The 22,874-nt window shown below is 38.9% G+C and overlaps 2 protein-coding genes across 2 annotated transcripts; one reads left to right on the top strand and one right to left on the bottom strand.

Annotated features, from left to right (window-relative positions):
• Positions 1–1,269: 1,269 nt before the first annotated feature.
• LOC115960068 (methionine aminotransferase) lies at positions 1,270–4,836 on the top strand. Its single transcript, XM_031078764.1, has 2 exons — positions 1,270–1,560; positions 3,457–4,836. Exons 1-2 carry the CDS (start codon positions 1,354–1,356, stop codon positions 4,606–4,608), a joined length of 1,359 nt encoding a protein of 452 aa, XP_030934624.1. The 5' UTR covers positions 1,270–1,353; the 3' UTR covers positions 4,609–4,836.
• Positions 4,837–19,162: 14,326 nt separating this feature from the next.
• On the bottom strand, positions 19,163–19,684 carry LOC115961661 (uncharacterized mitochondrial protein AtMg00310-like). The gene has a single exon (XM_031080598.1). It carries the CDS (start codon positions 19,682–19,684, stop codon positions 19,163–19,165), a length of 522 nt encoding a protein of 173 aa, XP_030936458.1.
• Positions 19,685–22,874: the final 3,190 nt, after the last annotated feature.

The raw sequence follows: 22,874 nt of genomic DNA, 5'->3' as shown, positions 1-22,874 counted from the left end.
TTCCTCAACCCCTATCCTGTTGGTTTTAGGAGAGGACCCTAGTCTCCCGAGGGGACTTTGTTCCTTAGCCTTCTCAGACGGAATACTCTCCTTGGTTTTCAATATTTGGTTGTCTCATTTGGGTTGGGCCAATCTAATGAACAATTAGGCCTAATTGCCTCTTTGGGATGTTTTGCCATGCCATGTGCCTCTACTTCTCAAGTTCCTCCCTCCCACATTAACAATTTGAGTTCGATATAAAGAAAAATGTGCTTATGTTCACATATTTAAAAAATGAATCGAGTCCTAAGTTCATGTTTAATTGTTAAACTAGTTGAGCTTATATGTATTAATGCATTCATAAACAAACTTACAAATATTAGACTTGATTAAAATATTATATAAGTTTATGTGTCTAATATGTTTAAAATATTTTAATTAGATTTATCATTGGCTAATGTGAATTTGTAAATAAGTTCACAAAACATTCTCAAAAAAAAAAAAAAAAAAAAGTTCACAAAAGATCAATCGTAATTTATTATATAATTGATTTTTTTATTAACTAAAATAGTATATTTTTAACCATACTTTTATTATTAGTTATTAACATTTATTTTATCTAAAAAGTGTCATGTCATGTGTACTCTAGTTCTAGTGCAACTTTGACATGTCATTTTTTGTCGTTGTTGTTCGGATAGACTGTAGACATGACATGTTTTATCTAAAGAGAAAGATATTTTGCAGACATTTTTGTGTATTCTTAGGATATATATTAATTATTTATTTTTTTTTAAAAAAATTTATGAGAAATTGAAAAAACTGTTAAAATAATAAAATTTATTTTTAATTTTTCTATTAAAAATTTCCTAAAATAGATTACTAATATATGCCATATGGACACACGTTAATAAATCCATAATTAATTATCAAAATTTCCATTAATTATAGATATTTTTCGCAATCAGAGGTTCATCATGTGGAAAAAGATTCTGAGTTAAATAATTAAAAAAAAAAAGAACTTAATCTCATATGTCATAAGTATATTAAAAAATAAAATAAAAACTAATTAAGAAGTCTAAATCAGGTGGACAAAGATTCTCCAAAGTCTACAAAATAATTAAAGAAAAAAAAAAAGTAAAAACTAAACAACATGTCTAGCTCTAATGCCAATCGCCATGGCCTAGTCCATGCCTTTTATATTATAAATAATCAATGATTGACCCATCAAAGTCAGCACATCCAACGGTTGATAATGAATTCTGAGCGGCATGAAACCGCACTTTAAAGTCCCAGCTGATCTGAGCTGACCTCACAATTCTGAGCTCAAAAATCTCTTCCGAGTTTCACAGTTGTAGAATAAATCACACTTTTGTCATGCAGGTCCATTGCACCTGGACATGCCCTTTGCGTTTCACAGTACTTTCTTTTTCTAAGCATCTGGGTCATAATATTCGAGGCTGCAGGAGAGAAAGTTGTAATCTTTACCCATCTCTTGTGGCCACCATGTCCACTGTTTCAACGGAAAACGCCGCCGTCACCACTCAGAACGAGTCTACCCAGAAGACCCATCACCCTGTACAGGTGCGTGTAACTATTACCCACTTTGATTTCTGTTTTATTTTCACAATATTTCTTGAAATGAAATGGGGTTTCCCCATTTTGTCATTTGGCCTCGTTTTTGTTATCTAAAAATTTCTTCTTTGTTTGTTTTTGTGGGTTGGCCCTTTTTGTGTTATTTGGTTTAAGGCTCTCTTTTTTGTTGTTGAAGTATCTGAATTTTTAGTTGGTTGAATTGTTATTTGGATTATAATTTGTTTTGTTGACTAGTATTATTTTGGTTGGTTCTATTTAGAGTTTGTGTTTTCTGGGTGATTAGATTGAAATTTGATGCAAGTAAATTGCATTGACATGCATGGCATACACTGATGCATATGAATAATAGGCTCACTGGGGAATTGGAGTCCTAGCAATGGATGAATTGGATTCCTGCTTGATATTGAATAATATTAATATTTGTTGGCTCTGAGTGTGAGAATAAAGAAGGTTCTGCTGTATGTTGTAGTCTGACTAGACTGTGTGCGCCTTTGTTTGTGTATTTACTTGTAGGCAGTGAGTGATTCTTATTTATTACGCCTTTGAAGCTAATTGCTATGCAGTCTCATCAGAAGATTGCGTGCATCTTCGAATGCCCTCAAGAAAGAGGCAAGCCCCATTCTGATGATTTCCCCCCCTCATATGTATGTTTGTGTGTTATGGATCGTTCTACTTAGTTCATCAAAGGTTCTGGTAGCAAACATCTAAATGCTTATGATTTTGTTCGTACTTAAAAGGCAATAGGGTGCCATTTGTTAGCGAGGCACAGCTTTGATATGGAGGATATATAGAGTGGGACTAATCCCACTATTTAGTTGCCACTTAAGGGGAATTGCGATGCACTGTTTGCTGTAATGCAACATTTAGTTTTAATATCTCTCCCAAACCCCGCAAAAACTGGGAGCGTTGTTCTCTGGGTACAACCCTTTTTTTTTTTCTTTTCACTTAGAAGATCTTAGAAAACAAGAGGTGAATTTCCATTCTGGACTCATTTCAAATGGTAATTAGTTGACCACAATTAACTAATATAATTTAGTTGTTAACTATACAATGTGAAATGTAATTAAATGCTTCTGAAGGTGAAGGACACTGGATTATCAAAATTCAAAATATCAACAATTCAAAATTTTAGTTCCAAATAGTCCAAGATCACTTTCCACTCCTCTTAGGGAATTCAATGCTTGGATTGTCAAATGAGGTGAGTGTGATTAATTGGTGAAAGAAATAAAAGGAAGTCCATGGAATTTCTGCAATTTCTGAAACTATATCTGTGTTAGGTTATGGGGTAATATGTTTTTGCGCAAGTATGTGGTGACTAGTATCTTCTATTCCCTTTTGGGAATGCCCTTTCTATCTTGTTTTCGTTTTTTATATTTATAAGGGCTTAAGTTTGTCATTATTTGAGTTATTTACATTCTGCCTCCCACTATATTACTTCCAGAAGCCTTTGACATCTGTGGTATCAAATTTATGATTGTGGATAGGTGCTAGTCCAGTCCCTGGAGAGTTTTTTTTCCCGCCTTTGGGGGGGGTGTGGCTGGGGGCTTAGATGATGCCATAGTGATTATGATTTCTCTGATCCATATCATGTTCTTCATCAAATGTTCATATCTGATTCTGCTACTCGTGTGTATACATTATACATGCATGGACTTTTATGAATGTAATTGGGACACATACAAAAAACCCCAGATGAGCATCCAACCATTGAAGCATGTTTACAATTTTGGCTTTGAACTTAGGGTCAGAGATCCTGACCCATTGTTGAACTAGCTTTCCTCTGGTTTTCTTTTTCCCCTTTTTTTGTTTTTTGGGGATGGCTTGTCATTATCTATATTGTGTCTACTATTCCTTGCAACAAGTGTTTTGGCATTTGTTTGTCAGGTTGCAAAGCGATTGGAGAAGTTCAAAACCACAATTTTCACACAAATGAGTAGTCTTGCCATTAAGCATGGGGCAATAAACCTCGGCCAAGGCTTTCCCAATTTTGATGGTCCTGAGTTTGTAAAGGAAGCAGCAATTCAAGCCATTAAGGATGGAAAAAATCAATATGCTCGTGGAGTTGGAGTTCCAGAATTAAACAATGCCATTTCCGAACGGTTCAAGAAGGATACTGGACTTTTGGTGGACCCTGACAAGGAAGTTACTGTTACCTCTGGGTGCACAGAAGCAATTGCTGCTACTATCTTAGGATTGATAAATCCTGGTGATGAGGTGATCCTCTTTTCTCCTTTTTATGATTCATATGAAGCCACTCTCTCCATGGCTGGTGCCAATGTCAAGTGCATTACATTGCGTCCTCCGGATTTTGCTGTCCCCATCAATGAACTCAAGCACACTATCTCAAAAAATACACGTGCAATTCTTATAAATACTCCACATAACCCAACAGGAAAAATGTTCACTCGGGAGGAACTCAATGTGATTGCATCCCTCTGCATTGAGAATGATGTGTTGGTTTTCACCGATGAAGTTTATGATAAGTTGGCTTTTGAAATGGATCACATTTCCATGGCATCTCTTCCTGGAATGTACGAACGAACAGTTACAATGAATTCCTTGGGGAAGACATTCTCTTTAACAGGGTGGAAGATTGGATGGGCAATTGCTCCCCCACATTTGACATGGGGAGTGCGGCAGGCACACTCTTTTCTCACTTTTGCTACCTCCACTCCAATGCAGTGGGCAACATCAGTAGCCCTTAGAGCCCCAGACTCTTACTTTGTGGAGCTAAAGAGAGATTACTTGGAAAAGAAGGCAATTTTAGTGGATGGATTGAAGGCTGTTGGTTTCAAGGTATTTCCATCAAGTGGGACATACTTTGTGGTTGTTGATCACACACCTTTTGGGCTAGAAAATGATGTTGCATTTTGTGAGTATCTGATCAAGGAAGTTGGGGTTGTAGCAATTCCGACTAGTGTGTTTTACTTGAACCCTGAAGATGGAAAGAATCTAGTGCGATTTACATTTTGCAAGGATGAGGGAACTCTGAAGGCTGCAGTTGAGAGGATGAAGGAGAAGCTGGTGAGAAAATGATCCAAATGCATAAGTAGATAATCTGAACTTAAAATATTTCATTGTTTAAGTTGTGTTGTAGCATGATGCACTTGATGTTGAAGGGGCTTGAATATTTCATTGGATGGAAATTTTATTGTTGCAATGTTAAGCGCTTGAGGTTGAAGGTTAGGTGTCTTTCCTTTTAACAATTTTAGACAATTTTCTCAACTTAAAATTAATAAATTCAGAAGAAAAGGTTACTAGTGACTTGGCTTGTTCAAGGTGAAATTATGACCATGTGCTGATCATGGTACTTCGAATTTTTTGGAAAATTACTTCGAATTTTTTGCAAAAAGATCCTTTTGCTACTCTGCTAGAAATAGTAAGATTATTATTGTTACCATTATTTTCAGCTGAGATACTTATGGTCATTAGCTGATGTACGTAATCATTACTATCATCAGATCAGCCCACCACAATGCAATAATATCAACATGTATAAGCAGTTACCACTTAAAAAAGAAAAAGAAAAATAGCAGCAGCTCAATAACTGATATCATAAGTTAACTTTTACCATCATAATATGCCAAAATTTGCCCCTATTTTTCATTGCAGACTGTGTTCATAACTGTAAAGTTGAATTTATTCAACTATGTGTTGGTTTTATTTCGTGTCAAATTTGCTTATAATTCAGCATTTAGAAACCTTGTATTTAGTTGGGAATAATGTAAAAGTTGTGTGTGAGAGAGTGTGAAGATCTAATCAAGAGTGTGCAATAAGAAGGTGACTCGCGACTAGACTCTTGACTGACTCGCGAGTGGTAACTTGCCAAAATGAAGCACACGTGTGAAGCATGCAGGAAGATGAAGAGTCAGGCCAGCTAGATCGTTACAGGACAAAAAGTACAGTCTGGCCTAGTTTGGTAATTGGCGGCTGAAACTCACGATTTATCCCAGTCGCGAGTGACTCGCCAGTACACCCTGTTTTGCTGAAAAGTGTCTTTCCACATTCCATCTCATATCCTACTATAAATACCCTCATACTCACGAAATGTAGAGAGCTTCTAGAGAAAATTTTGAAAGAGAAATCCTAGAGAAAAACAAGATTGATTTATCCACAATCTTATACACTTGATTCTCCAAAATTTTCTACTTTTACCCTCTCCATTGTCATACTCATGAGAGGATCATAAACCAAATCCTTACCTCACCAAATTCAGAGTAGTGAGAAGGTTCTTGGTGTTTGGGAAGCAGTTCAAGAGAGAACTAATTCATATTGGTTGATGCAATGGACTAATTGCAGAATCTGGAAAGCTAAAGAAGACACGGTTTGGCATAATCTTATTGGAGTAAGAAGCTTGGAGGGCTTAGGTGCACTGGATAGATTAGGTTTGGAGGGTTTATTGCTATTTACGTATCCCAATTGATTTTCTAGTGGATCATTTACCGCTTAGAGGGCAGTGGAAAGGTTTTTCGCCGAGTTCTTTGATTTCCTCTTCGATAACATGTGTTGGTGTTATCTTGTATTTGTATCTCTCTTTCCCTTACTTTTAGCTTTTAATTTCTACTAGTTGTGATTAATTAATGATTTAGAGTAGTTTGCTAAATTTGGGTATCGCTTATATTTCACATTCCACACATATATTGTTTGAATATAAGTTTGTATTGGAAAATTTGTATTTGGAGGTCTAAACATTCACAAGTGTTTTATATACTAAGTGAACTAAGTGAGTTTTCAGTAACTTTTTTTTTTTTCCCCTTCTTTTGTAAGAAGCTGATTTACAAATATTAATAATTTTTTTTAATGATCTTTTATTACATACTAAACAACAATAAGAAAGTAGCATAAAGATCCAGTGATTTCTCTTCCCACCCACGAATTCCTTCATCTTCATGACTTGGCTTTCATAGCTTGGCCTAGGCAATATCCCACATCAGAACATTTAGGTGAGTCCAGCAACATTTCCAAAAGCCTAACAACCTACGACTCAAAAGGGGATTGTAGCAACAAATTTTAAACACAGCCTACAAGTCAAAAAGAGTATTGAGTATTGACAACAACCAATTGATAAATAATTTGGTTATAATGAATTAACATTAGAAGAACTATGCATATACAAAATGGTCATGCGAATTGTACTCCTGTTATTATTAGAGGCAATTTTCTTGACACTAAGATAACACGGGCTGAAAACCACAACAATCAATCTATAGCTATAATCATGGAATACAGACAGCCAGCCAGTACGGCCCACATATTTGGGCTGAAACAGCAAATGTGGGGATGGCTAAAATAAGCTATACAAGTCAGCCCCAAAGCCTAGTAGCACGGACAGCAAAATCTCTGGGCCAAATTGATGAAATTGACTAAGAGCATTCACATTAGTGGATGCAAAATCTTGTATAATAGAAAAATACACCACTTTTACACATTTTGCTTCAAAAATGCTCAACATCAGTGTTTTTAAAAGTGTGTAAAGATGTGTATATTTATACATTTGCTACAGTAACCGTGTATATTTACACGGTTGCTGTAACTCGTCCATTTATTATTTTATTACTTTCACGTTTGCACCTTTTTTTCTCTCTCTTCTCCGTGCACAACAAACTCAGTAACTTCTTCTCTCCTTATCTTCTTTTTTCTCAGATGCACACAACCACACCCGCACACAACCACATCCACATAGACAAATCAACACAGAGATACACAAACACACTCACACACAAACAAACCCACACGGGCAAACCAACAAAGAGACAAATCGGTGCTTGACTAGAACGATCGATGCTTGACTGAAACAATCGGTGATTGTGGGTCTTGCTTGATCGATGCTTGTGGGTCTTGTTTGATTGGTGCTTGTGGGTCTTGCTTGATCGGAGCTCGTGCGTCTTGCTTGATCGGTACTTGACTGAGTTTGTTTGGAGCTCGTGGGTCTTGCTTGATCAGAGCTCATAGGTCCTGCCTGATCGGAGCTAGGGAGATCTAACCAATAGGGTGTGGATTACACCGAGAGGAAGAGTTGATCTATGTTCAAAAATGGGTATAGAAAGAGAGCAACAAATCAGAAAAAATGGGTAGAGAGAGAGAGAGAGAGCGCGCGCGTATGTAAAAGGGGTAGTTGAGAGAAATAATAAAAAAATTGAGAAAATTGATTATTTAAATAAAATAGATGGTAGAATAGATGGACTAATGTGGAGTATTTTGAGAAGTGGATATGTAAAATAGAAAAAATAGGTTTTTAGTATAAAATAGACGGAAAATTATAGCCGAGCTGATGCGAATGCTCTAACAACCACAAAATCAATATCAAACAGCCAAGATTCAAGGCTGGAACAAAACCAAAATAAATTAAGAGAGCTTTTCCCTATCATGTGAACCAAGCTCACTGAAGAGAGAGGCCGCCAGCAAAGGGAAATAGAAAGAAGCAGTAGATTGGATTTGGAGTGCTAAAATATATGGCCATTCCACATCAATTTAGGTCCACCCAAAGTCTAACAAATGAGCCTGGAAAATATGTGAGACCATTGGACCCGTGCTTATTTTTATTTTTATGTGAGACCCATGCTTGATTCATGTGTAAGGAAGAGAACTCATAAAAACAATGTTACACCTACTGTATAATAAGGTCTCATCCAACATAATCATTTCTTCCATAAATCAATGGACCAGCATCAATGAAGAGCTGCCATTGACTCTTGCTTCCAACAAATTTGAATGGTGATTCTCCCCGTAAACAAGTGGGTTTTGAGGTATTTAGGCGAGCCATCATAGCGTCTCTTTTTCCTTCAACTTATCACTTTCTATTTCCCCTATTTCTTGAAGCTAACATCTATATTTCTCTCCAATAAAAAAAAATTTAAAAAAAAACATCTATTTTTCTCAAGTTGTGTGAGCTATTTTTGCAAGCTTTTATAGTTGTTGCCATTTCACACTTACTAGCATATATCTTTAGGCGTAAGTACCTCACGATTTGTTTTGGTCAAGAGAAGAATATGGGTTGCTTCCAACTAAGATAAGTTCCTATATATCATATTCTCTTTAGATATTTATAGTTTTCTTCATATGATGTTACCTAGAATATTTATTAGAATGAGTTGTAATGTTAAATATATTAACATGGGCATATATGAATATAGTCATTTAATATTGCCAAATTCACTTGCTTGTCCTAAGTCCTAACATATTTCTTCGCATTTCTTTGTATATACCTCATGGTTTAAATTACATACACACGAAAATACTCTTTTCTCATTAATTTGATCTTAATATATTGCTACACATCTTCTATTATGTTGCTTTCCACATCTGTTAGCATAAATTTAATTCCAAGTACATTAACTTGGGCATTGACAAATTTATTTTTATTTAATCTTGTTTAATATTCTTGTTTAGTCTTGCTAAACATATTTTATTATCTCAATTTCATATGTCTCATAGCGTGACATATCTCCTCCCATTTATTTCATAACTTAAATCATTTATATGTGAGAAAATTATTATTCACATTAATTCATTATTTTAGGATTCATCCTGAACTGTTCCAAGACTCCCAAGATCCCTATAATTTGGATTACAGCATAGGCTATAGACATCCATAGACATAGATACTGCAGATCAAGAAAGAAAAGAGTTATTTCACCAACAGACTCAAACAGACAGACATATTCCCATAAATAAGCACGATAGATTGCTATTCATTAGTACGCTCAAACAAGACAGACAAATAGGGAAAAAGAATCTCCACATTTCATCATTGCAAGGTAGACAACTGAAGACAGAAGGAAAAAAAAAAAAAAAAATTCATCTAATTATTGCAAAAAGACAGAATAATAACAGAAAGAAGATAGAAAGAAGAAAGATAGGAAGGAAGCATCGAGGTCAAATTATGACGGTGTGCTAACCATGGTACTTCAAAAGTTCAAATTTCATCCATTCTTGTGACGAAGATCCTTTTGCTACTCTGCTAGAAATAGTAGATTATTATTTTTACTTTTATTTTCAGCTTAGATACTTATGGTCATTAGCTGATGTATGTAATCATTTGATTCATTACTATGATCAGCGTCACCACAATGAAGTGGGTTATATTAATAATATCCACATGTATACAGCGTACAAAATATCAAATCAAAAAATATGAACACAAAACCAGTTACCAATAAAATAAAATAAAATAGCAGCAGCTCAATAACTGATATCATTAAGTTAACTTTTACAATAATAATATGCCAAAATTTTCCCCTATTTTTCAATGCACTGTGTTCATAACTTTTTTTTATTTTCCAGTAAGAAGCTGATTTACAATTACTAGAATTGAAGAACCAGCTAGCGGGACCATGGAAAACGAGCGTTATCCTTAAGCTTATGGGACAGCCACTAGGTTATCGGGCACTCCAAACCAGGTTAGCCGGTATTTGGCGCCCCACATGTACGACGCACTTAATTGACCTTGGTTACAGATTTTTCATTATGCGTTTTGATGTGCTTAAAGATTACCAACATGCTCTCATGGATGGACCATGGTTTGTGGGAGACCTTTACCTGCATGTGCAGGCTTGGGAAGCGGATTTTCATCCGCAAACTGCCAAAATATCAACCACAGCAGTTTGGATCCGTCTAGAACAATTACCCATTGAATATTAGCACCCAGAGTTTCTCAAACACGTGGGCAAAAAACTAGGTAAACTTTTGAAGGTTGATGCCATTACTAGCGCCGCCATTCGTGGGAGATTCGCTAGAGTGTGCGTCCAAATAAACATGGCCAACTTGCTGCCCAAACGTGTGAAAATAGGTTCCTTTTGGCAAGACATCGTTTATGAAAACCTCCCTATGCTTTGCTACAGATGTGGTCGACTCAGCCACCGAGAATCGCAGTGCACAAAAGGCATGTCGTCTCCAACCACCGTGTTACCTCACGAAAATGAACCTTACACCCCAACCGTTTCACCGATTGATCCAACTCACGTGTCAACCCCCTAGAAAATGGTCCAAACACACCGCACCCGGACACGTGGACGCCCATCTGAGACAACTCCACGCGGTAAAAACAATTTAATCGATACTTACCCTTTGAATCAACCACGTGGTCTAGCTTCATCATTGCATACACAGGGGCAACGCACTCACAAAACTGAGTCGGTGATGGGACTAAAACTCAATAGTGCGAAACAGCCAGCTGGTTTTTACTGTGGTGAGGTGGCATCCATGGGTAAAAACATTCATTTACTTCAGCCACGTGAGGAAGAACAGCAGCGCATGCATGACCCAGGAGACGCCGGTTGTTCAAGTCTTCCACTCCAACTGAGTGACATGGCTGTGAACTACATGCGCACTCCTTGCATGGCTAGCTGTCTTGAGGATCACCAATCTCCTCACGCTCAAACCACGCAGCAAGTGCAAGATATAACACCTGCTATTCTAGCCGACCCAATCCCTCTTGATTCAAACCAAACAAATGGCTCCCTTATCGGACCAAGCATCATCCTTACCCACACCAATGGATCCCAACCTGTGTCTCACACCAACACTTCAAGGCAACACACCTCTCTCAACCATACCCCACTTGAACAACCACCCCCCTCCTCTCTAAGCCTACGAGCAGGAGATGGAGAACCTAGAAAAATTTTGGAGCGGAATGTCTCTAGAACAAACTCTCGATGGGACAGTAAGCTATGTCCGCATACCGGTTCATCCGCGGACAGCGATGAACTGGAACCAAGACTCAAACTCCAAGCCTGCCTCTGAGGCTCAACCCACCTCCCTATTCCAACCCTTGCCGCAACCACCGATCCCATGTCCGAGTCAACAGGTCTAGCCATCCTTATCACACCCAAGCAAGGCGGACACAAGCTTCACCGGTGAGCTCCTCCAGTGGAGACTCCCCGGACATACTGCCCGCAGCCATTTTCCGCTTCCTGGATCACGGCGAAATAAACATCGCCATGCGGGAAGACGAGCCCAACCTATAAATTCTCACGTTCTTAAACCGCAGCCTATCATTCGCCGTGTCCGGCACGCACTGGGCCAGACTCGACGATGTGGAAGCATTGTATCGCATCATGACCACCACAGCGAGGCATCAGTGCCTCCCTCTGCCGATAGCGAGGATTCCCTCGACATGGGAAGTCCCGAATGAGTCTCTCACCCCCTTTTCCACATCCATGAAGATGATTGCCTGGAACTGTCAAGGCGCCGGAAATGAGATGTTTCGTGCCCATGCCTATGAGCTCCACCATAGGCATTGCCCTAATATCTTGATCATTATAGAGCCCCGCATTGCTGAAGCTAGGGCTCAAGGGGTGATAGACACGCTCCCGTACTCTCACTCACGACGTGTGGACCCAGCTGGCTTCTCTGGAGGAATCTGGCTGCTTTGGAATAAAGGCCCCTCCTTCAGTGTCGAAATCATCACCTGCAGCGATCACAGTATTCACGCTTTTATGAAGGTACCTTCTCCACCCCTTTCTTTTTTACTTACCGCTGTGTACACCCCTCCCCATTTTAATAAGCGAAAACTGTTTTGGGATTATTTAGAAAATCTTGCTATGAATATCTCTCTTCCGTGGATCCTTCTAGGGGATTTTAATGATATAATTTCGGAGGATGAAAAACTAGGAGGTCTTCCTGTCAATAGAACCCGCATTGCGGCCTTTAGAAACTGCTTGGATAAATGTGGGCTTATAGACCTAGGTTTTCATGGCCCCCGGTTTACGTGGACCAACAAAAGCCCCGTTTGGTAGTCCACCATTAAGGAGAGGTTAGATAGAGGTCTGGGCAATGCCGACTGGACTTTGCTCTTTCCTACTGCTGAAATTCACCATCTCCCTAGGGTCAAGTTTGATCACTGCCCTATTATGCTGAACACTGACCCATCGGAGCCTAAACCCCCTAAACCCTTCCGGTTCGAGCAAATGTGGTTGACCGATCCCACTTTCCCGTCCCTTGTGGAGGACAGCTGGCAAGCCTCGGAACTTATCCTTTCTGCTTCCTCATCCTTATCGAGGTTCCCTTGGCGCCTGGATACGTTGACGGAAAACATCCGCTCCTGGAACAAAACTCATTTTGGAAATGTTTTTCATCGTAAAAACCGCCTGATAGCCAGACTTAGAGGTATCCAAGTGGCCTTACCCAGGAAACCCTCTGCCTATTTGTACTCGCTCGAGAGCCAGCTCACTCAGGAGTACAATATTGTTCTCCACCAAGAATATTTATATTGGCGTCTCAAATCTTGAATCATGTGGTTAAACTATGGAGATGCCAATACTAAATATTTTCACATCAAAACCATCCAACGACGCAGTCACTTACGAGTGATAACTTTAAAGGATGGCACGGGATTATGGCTCATTGGAGAGCCTCTAACCCATCACATTCACATTGCCTTCAAAACTTTGTTCCAGGCCTCATCATCGTATCGCCGCATCACCCCTGGTAATGAGAGGCTCTACTGTCCCAATAGTCCCTTCCGTACCCAAGCTCAGTTTCTAACTAAGATTCCCCAACTTGATGAAATTATTCAGACCCTCCAGGCTCTCCCCCCCTTATAGGCCCCCGGACTGGATGGCTATCATGCTCTTTTTTTCCAAACAAACTGGTCGAGTTTGGGTCCAAGCATTATTCAAGTTATTCAAGACATATTTGAGCATCTCACTATCCCTCCTAACTGGGGGGTCACAAACTTGGTCCTTATTCTGAAAGTTGCCCACCCCGAATTGATCACGTAATTTTGTCCTATCAGTTTCTGCAATACCCTCTACAAATTACTTTCTCGTATTATTGTGCATCGACTCAAACCCTTCATGGCAGAAGCTATCAATCCTTGTTAAGCGGGCTTTGTGCTAGGCCGTCGTACGAGCAATAATATCATAATTGTTCAGGAGGTTATTCAGACTCTTATTTCTCGATGGGGTCGGATGGGGTACGTTGCTCTTAAACTGGATCTCGAAAAAGTTTATGATCGTCTCGAGTGGTCCTTTATCCAGGAAACCCTTGAATTCTTTCAGGTGCCTCCTAATCTCATTGCCCTCATCATGAATATGATCTCATCTACTCGATTCCATATTCTATGGAATGGATCCCCTCTCTCGGAAGTGGTGCCCAGCCGGGGCATCCGACAGGGTGACCCCCTCTCCCCATACCTGTTTATCCTTTGCTTGGAGAGACTGTCCATCAAGTTGAATGAGGCTATCCATGATAAACTTATCCACCCAATAAAATTCAGAACCGGGGTCCGCCTCTCGCACCTATTTTTTGCTGATGACATCTTCTTGTTTGCGAGAGCCACAGCCAGGGATTGTAAAAATCTTAGCAGACTCTTACTTGATTTCTGTGAGTCGTCCGGCCAGCTTATGAGTGCCACCAAATCTAAAACTTAGTTCTCTCCCCGCACCCCTAGGCATATAAAAGATCAAGTGGCAGGTATCCTTGGCTTCCCTACCACGGAAAGCATAGGAACCTATCTTGGAACGCCCATTTTTACCACCCGTCGAACAGCTAGCTCCTATCAATATCTGGTGGATAATATCCGTAAGCAAATAGAAGGATGGCAAGCTAGGTATCTTTCGATGGCTGGCAGAGCCACCCTCATCAAAGCTTCGGTCACCTCTATCCCGCTATATGCCATGCAAACCACACTTCTCCCACAAAAGATTTGCCATCACATAGATAAACTAAGCTGTCACTTCCTCTAGCGGGACACCGATCATCACAAGGGTTGCCACACTGTTAACTGGGAGACTGTCACGCTCCCCAAAGAGGCTGGAGGTTGGGCATATCCTCTATCTGGCATAGAAACAAAGCTATCCTCATGAACTAGGCCTGGCGCCTCTATTCCAATCCCACTTCGCTCTGGGCCAGGGTCCTAAAAGGTAAATATTTTCCTCATGCTACGGTGTTTACCAGTCCCCGAACATCAAGAGGATCACATATTTGGACCGGTATCTCACTAGGGGCCGAGCTACTTCTTGAAGGCATGCGGTGGATTGTAGGAGATGGAAGGACTATTCGAATTTGGAAAGATCATTGGCTTCTTAACGGTTCCCTGTGGAATTATATTGAGGGTCCTCTCTTCCCCCAAGAGGACGACCGCCGGGTCAACTCTCTTTGGTAAAACCAAGCTTGGTCTTTCGACTCTCTTAACCTCCCCCTCTCCACCCAACTCCAAGACCTTTTTCAAGGTATTCCTGTGGCCTGCTTTGCTAGCCTTACTGACTCTTTTCTATGGCCCCACAATAAGGGCACGTGTTCCGTCAAATCCGCGTCAAAATTCCTTTATCAGTGCCAACAGGCCCCTTGGAACAAAGCCCTTTGGCACTGGATCTGGGTTTCCCTTTGCCCCAGAAAGATCCAAATTTTTTTGTGGAAGGCTCTGCGCGTCCGACTCCCCACCAAAACATACCTATCCTTTGGACGTCCATCTGTGGATACCCGATGTCCCAGATGCCACTCACCTGAAATGACTATACACATTCTTCGTGACTGTCCTTGGGCAAAAGAGGTCTGGCACCAATCCCCAGGTATCCTGCCCATGTCCTTCATCCAATTGCCGCTTCAAAACTGGTTGAGATATAATGCTACGGTGTTTAGGGCCTTCTTACCCCACCACCCCCCATGGCAGGTCTATTTCCCCTTCACCTATTGGAAACTTTGGTTAGCACGAAATGAAAGAATATTCAAAAACCAATCCCGCTCCCAACATAGCCTTATCTACTCCTCTGTACAAGCGGCAACAGAATTTCATTTCCTTGTCGGTACCACCACACGACCCTCGGACCTGGTTCCTCAGCTTATCAGCTGGCAAGCCCCCCCTACCCCTTTCTTAAACTCAACACTGATGGTAGTGCCCTTGATAACCCTGGATTGGCCGGAGTAGGGGGGTGTTCTTCAAGATCACCAAGGCTAATGGATCTCAGAATTCTCAGCGCATGTGGGCCTCGCAACAAATAATTTGGCTGAGTTGGCGGCGGTCAGACAGGGACTGGCAATGTCGTGGAATATGGGCGTGAAGCTCCTTCAGCTGGAACTAGATTCTAAAGTGGTCCTAAACTGGCTAACAAATACAAATATGAACTATCCCACTAATATTATGCCTTTGATTTGTGATTGCAGGAACTGGATCAGGAATGGAAAGTACACATGCAACACGTGTACCGTGAGGCAAATGTCTGTGTAGATGCTCTAGCAAAGCGGAGGACCCACCATCGGAATCTGATGACTGTGTATTGCGAATGTCCCACTTTTGTTTATGTATCATATGTGAGGGACTTGACTGGCCTGGGGGAAACTCGGCTTTGTACCCCCAACATAGTTGTTGGTGTTGTATGAACTCAGTTTGATATTAAATAAAACCTCCCACTTTCCACCAAAAAAAAGATTTATTTTTTTTAATCTTTGATTACATGCTTGACACCAATAAGAAAAGTCCAGCAACATTTCCTTCATAGCTTGGGCTTGGCAGTTGGCAACATTTAGGTGAGTCCAGCAACATTTCCAAAAGGGGATTGTAGCAACACAACCTACAAGTCAAAAGGGTATTGAGTATTGACAACAACCAATTGATAAATAATTTGGTTATAATGAATTAAGGTTAGAAGAATTATGCATATACAAAATGGTCATGTGAAAATGTACACCTGTACGATGTAGTATTAAGATGTAAAAACACAAATATTAATGCATGCAATTTTCTTGGGGCCCACAACCAATTGAATCAACCAATAACCCGTAGAGATAAGCTTTAAAATGGATTTAATTAAGCTGTACAGGTCAGCCCCAAAGCCTAATAGCACGGACTGGGCCAAATTGATGAAATTGACTAAAAGACCCACAAAACCAACTTCAAACAGCCAAGCTCACTGAAGAGAGAGGCAGCCAGCAAAGGGAAATAGAAAGTCTAACAAATGAGCCTGCAATATATATATATATATATATATATATATATAGGGTCAGGGTACTCGTAAACAATCTATTTTAAGAAAGTTTTGACATCATTTTTATAGGAAATGAAAAAAATTGTCAAAACATTAATTGTTTTTTTTTTTTCCCCATAAAAACTTTTTTTAACTGGATTCTTAACCAATGTCCTAAGGGCAATCAATAGCATTTTCCATATATATATATATATATATATATATAGATGTGAGACCATTGGGCCCATGCTTCTTAATTCATGTGCAAGTCATAAAAACAATGTTACACTTGCTGTATAATAAGGTCTCATCCAACATAATCATTTCTTCCATAAATAAATGGACCAGCATCAATAAAAAGCTGCCATTGACTCTTGCTTCCAACAAATTTGAATGGGCATTCTCCCCTTAAACAAGTAGGTTTTGAGGCATTTAGGCCAGCCATCGTAGCGTCTCTTTCTCCAACTCATCACTTTCTATTTCCCCTATTTCTTGAAGCTAACATCTATTTTTTTTTCAAGTTGTGTGAACTATTTTTGCAAGCTTTTATAGTTGTTGCAATTTCACGCTTGCTAGCATATATCTTTGGGCTTGACTTACGATACGTACCTCATGATTTGTTTTGGTCAAGAGAAGAATATGAATTGCTTGCAACTAAGATAAGTTCCTATATCTTCTCAAAAAAAAGATAAGTTCCTATATATCTTGCTCTCTTTAAATATTTATAGATTTCTTCATATAATGTTACCTAAAACATTTATTGGAATGAGTTGTAATGTTATATATATTAACTTGGGCATAGATTAATATATTCATTTAATATTGCCAAATTCACTTGCTTGTCCTAAGTTCTAACATATTTTTTCGAATTTATTTATATATACCTCATGGTTTAAATTACATACACATGAAAATACTCTTTTCTCATTGATTTGATCTTAATATATTGCTACACATCTTCTATGATGTTGATTGCCACATTTGTTAACATAAATTTAATTCCGAGTACATTAACTTCGGAATTGACAAATTTATATTCATTTAATAATGTTTAATATTCTTGTTTAGTCTTGCTAAACTAAACGAATTTCATTATCTCAATTTCATATGTCTCATAGCCTGACGTATATCCTCCCATTTATTTTATAACTTAAATTATTTATATGTGAGAAAATTATTATTCACATTAGTCCATTATTTTTATCACTCATTATATACATTGCCTAGAAGAAAACGCAATGGTAACAGCCAATGGGTAACCAATTAGCATGAATATCAAACTCAATTACTCCAAAAAGAACCTGAGTCTAGCTATTAGCTTATCAAAACATGGCGGGTGTTGAGACTATAAAGAAAAAAAAACCCAAACAATATTCAATCACCAAAATGAGAATAAATACATACAAAACATTTTTCTCATGGTCCAAAGCATATTTAACAGTCGCACTCACAATATATAATAAATTATACAAAATCATAAACTTTTTTTTTTTGAGAAGCCAGATCAAAGACCTGGGAACTTTATTCCACAAAACAAAACTTAATGAACATCACATTGTAGCAACGGGGCAATATCAGCTGGCAAATCATTTAGCCAAGCCTGAACCCCCCTAACTGACTTAGCTTTCTTAGCAAGCGCATCAGCCACAACATTACAACTACGATTAACATAAGCAAATTCTACGAAGTGAAAAACATCAGAATGCATCCGAATATCGCCTAAAATATTGCCGAAACTAGCCATATCACCCGCCCTGTGAAGAAGAGCATTAATGATAAACTGTAGAATCCCCTTCAAACACAACACGAGTGAGACCAAGCTCCAGTGCAAACTGAACAGCCTTCAAACAAGCTAAGGCTTCTAAATCCGCCACTGAGCGGGCCAAAGGAATGGACGAAGACAGGGCACCCACAGCCTCCCCACTATTGTTACGAACAATGACACCTAAACCCGCCAAACGTGAGGCACGAAACACCACGGCATCGAAGTTTCCCTTAAAACATTGAGGTTCAGGGGGGCGCCACTGTTGCATAGGAGGAGGACGGGGTGAAGCGGGCTCCTCTGTCTGGGCTTGAAGAAACTCTTGCAGGTAACTCCCTGCTCTACTGCAAACGCTTTGGATAGGAAGGGCTGGACGACCAAAGTGGATTGCATTACGTCTATTCCACAGGAACCACGCAATGGTAACAAAAATCTCAGCTCTGAACTCCTCACGGAAAAACAGGAACCTGGAAAGTAAATCATTGAAGGAGATCGATTCTGCCGGCACGGATTGGTTGAACTAGTCCAACGTATTCCACACACCCGAAATAACTTCACAAGCCCAAAGTGCATGGATGGAGTCTTCAGGATGATCCTTGCACAGTGCACAATTCGCATTTGGAACAATATTACATCGATGAAGGTTCACCATTGTTGGCAAGGCGTTATTGCATATTCGCCACACAAAGTGCTTTATTTTGTTAGGGACCCGTAGCTGCCAAATACCCTTCCAAATTTTTTTCTGAGCTTCTGGGTTTGAGCTACCTGCACTAAAAGATGAATCACAGGAAACTAGCATTTTGTAAGCACTACAAGTAGTGAACATACCAGACGGCGTGAACGCCCATGTAATACGATCATCAGGATGTCGAATGCTCAAAGGAATTCCCAAGATAATCTTGGCTTCATAGGGAAAAAACAGTTGCTACACAACCTCCGCTTTCCATGCTACTGTTTCTTGATCAATTAGAGAGGAAACTTTCACATCAGGAGCCAAAGATGGAAGGGGTAATAGGACTGAACAGTTAGTACTTCCAGGCAGCCATCTATCCTCCTTAATTCGCACAGCCTCCCCTGTACCTATGTGCCAAACCATCCCTTTTCGAATTACATCCCTAGCATTGATAATGCTTTTCCAAGCATAAGACCCCGAACTTGAAGCTTGAGCTTCCAAGATAGAGCAATCCGGGAAGAAACGGGCCTTAAAAACTCTATGGCATAGAGGATCAGGATTATTAATCAATCGCCACACTTGTTTCACCAATAAAGCATCATTGAATTTTTCAATTTCTTTAAACACCATCCCACCACCTTCTTTGGCTTCACATAAGCGCTCCCATTTCACCCAATGGGATTTCCGATGCTCTCCACCATAACCCCACCAAAATTTGTGAATTAATCCTTCCAGATCCTTAACAAGCCCCTTTGGAAGTTTAAAACAACTCATGGTATAAGTTGGTATTGCCTGAATTACTGACTTGATCAGAACTTCCCTACCCGCCTGAGACAAGAGTTTCTCTTTCCACCCTTGAAGTTTTTTCCACACTCTTTCTTTAATATAGATAAAACTCTATTTTTTTTTTTTTTGCCCTACCCACCAAAGCTAGCAAACCCAAATACTTCTCAAATTGGCGAATAGCTGGAACACCCAAGACCTGTTGAATCTGAACCCGAACCTCATGGGGGGTGTTAGAACTAAAAAAGATATTAGTTTTCTCACGATTAATCTTCTAACCTGTACCCCTCTCATAGATAGCTAGAATATCAAGAATTTTCTAACACTCAGCTTCTTTGGCACTGCAAAATAACACACTGTCATCTGCAAAAAATAAGTGTGATATTTTTGGGCCATTTCTACAGATAGCTACACCCCGAATATGCCCCTCAACTTCAGCTTTAGTCAATAAACTTTGCAAACCCATAGCACAGATTAGGAAGAGATAAGGCGACAGAGGATCACCTTGTCGAAGGCCACGACTAGGTGTGATATTACCAACAGGTTGCCCATTGAGCAAAACAGAATAGGATATAGAACTAATGCAAGACATGATGAGACTGACCATTCTTTCCCCAAGCCCGAGATTCCTCATAGCATGCTCCAAAAATTCCCATTCAACCCTATCATAAGCTTTGCTTATGTCCAGCTTAAGCGCCATTTGACCCACTCTCCCATTTGTTTTCCTCTTAAGGTAATGCAGAGTTTCAAAGGCCACAAGCACATTATCCGAAATAAGCCTACCCGACAAGAATGCACTTTGAGATTTCGGGATAGCACTAGCTAGGAATTTTTTCAAACGGTTCACTAGCACTTTGGAAATCAATTTATAGACCACATTACAAAGGCTAATAGGGTGGAGATCAACAGCTTTCTTTGGGTGTTTTACTTTTGGGATCAAGGCAATAAAAGTGGAATTAAGAGACTCTGGCACCACCCCAAAATTGAGAACATTAAGGACCACAGATGTTACATCACCACCCACAATATGCCAAAATCATAAACTTAACTACACAATTTCAACTAGGATTTTTCTTCTCCCCCAATCCAATTCTCAAAAAAGTATATTTACAAAAGAAAATAATAATAATAATAATAATAATAATAATAATAATAATAATAATAATAATAATAATAATAATAATAATAAAGTTGGGTTAAAGTTACACTTGGTGTAACTTTAAGCAATATTACACGACTCAATATTTTTTAATGGGATGTGAATATTGAAAAATTCACTGTTAGATTACATTATCTTCATATATTCTCCATGTTTACAAAATTTTAAGGTGATTAAAGATTAATAGCCATGTCACCAATCAATTGTCAAAATTCAAGTTTTTGTAGTTTCAAATAATGCATAAAGGATGAATTTATGGATCAAATGGTAAATAACATTTGATTGATATGAAAATTGGCATGCATGTTAAGAACATATAGAACATGTAACTCAATAGTTAGATTTTCAAAAGATTAATTCAATAACAAGTTATTGAGTGGTGTAACATTGTTTAGAGTTACACCAGATATAGCTTGAACCTAACTCATAATAATAATATTAATAATAAAAGCATGCTTATTTTGCATAATTCTTCTATCAGCTAGGATATTGCATTGATGAGATTGTTTTTAAACACTTCAAACCCTGAATCATTGAAAGAGTTCCTTAATTCAGCATCTTGTGTACCAATAATATCCTTGTCAAAATTTAACATATAGAGCACCATTGCAAACTTAACAACAAAATGAAAAATTTAGCATAAATGAGAAACATATGCATGTGTTGAATCGTTGTTTAATTCATTATTTTATTTAAATGTGAACGAGATTAGAATGGGTGTTCGGGGGCCTTTTTTTTCGTTGCTTGGCCATGTGTTGTTCATTGGAGGGGTGACCTTGCTAGACCTGAATATGTTTAAGGAGTTGCATCCGGAACTCAACATTAGGCCACGTAGTCCAATGGTTACCGGCATAGTTTTAGGCCTGCAAAATCGGTAAAGCCCAAAGTCTAAAAATCATGATAATGATTGAAATAATAAATAATGTGTGTTTGATATGATAACTTTGATTAATAGTTGTAATAGTAGTTGAAATAAAGTAATATGTATTTAATGGTGAAATAATCATGTATTCAATAATGTAAATTTAGAGATATGGAAGCAAAGTCACTTATCTTTGTATGATTTGTAGCTCTAGCTATATAGCATCAGTGAGTTGATATCATTCCAGTAGAATGACTCCAGCGGTGGAAAGGCAATATGCCATGATAACTTCAAGATTGAAAGGGAAAAAATGGGTGCAACTGGAGGGAGAGAGAGTACATCCAGTTGTGTGGAGAGGTTGGTTAAGTTTGTCCCCTTTATCATGCACTTAAATGAATTTCCCCTTGACAATGCTCTTTTAGTTATTGTGGAGTTATGAATAGTATTGTCTTCCATGGGAAGGGCTTTTGTAAGATAGGTTTGTGCCTTCCATGAGAAGGGCTTTATGTAAGATAGATTTGTACCTTCTATGAGAAGGGCTTTGATATGAGATCTTGGTGCCTTCTAGGAGAAGGGGTTTAGTATTAGAAGTTTATACCTTCCATGAGAAGGGCTTTTATAAGTTAGGTGGAGAAGAGTTTATGCCTTCCATGAGAAGGGTTTTTATAAAAGAGGTGGAGAAGAGTATCTAGATGTGTTTATGGGTAGCAAAACAAGAGATTTCACAGTAAGGGAGTGTGAGAGAGGAGTTTAGAAGTGTTATGGTATGTTATATGTAATGTTGTAGTAAGTGTGTATGAGATTGTGTAAGAGAAATGGAGAAAGAGGTGTTTAGAGATATGGACAACAAGATAGATGTATTTTCTGAATATGGAAAGTGAGAGAATGAGTATGAGAGAGTAATGGTGTTGTAATGTGTTTAGCAATGCTGCTGGGATTTTTCGCTAGAGGATGGATAAGGGCTTATGAAGGGCAGTTATGAGCTAATGGCTAAAGAGTTTAGTTCCTAATTTGGAAACTAAAAACTCAAAAGCTCAGAATTTCATTAAGAGCTTAAGAAGATAATTAGAAGGAGAGAGAATTGTTTATGAAAAAGTTGTTCTTCTCTATTGGTGTGTTTTGGTGTGTTGATGAGGGGTTCTATTTATAGTTGAGATTAG

Source organism: Quercus lobata, chromosome 9, assembly GCF_001633185.2.
Source record: "Quercus lobata isolate SW786 chromosome 9, ValleyOak3.0 Primary Assembly, whole genome shotgun sequence".
NCBI classification, from domain to species: Eukaryota; Viridiplantae; Streptophyta; class Magnoliopsida; order Fagales; family Fagaceae; genus Quercus; species Quercus lobata.
The sequence above is the reverse complement of the archived record's forward strand: the minus strand, read 5'-3'. Positions and strand labels throughout refer to the sequence as shown.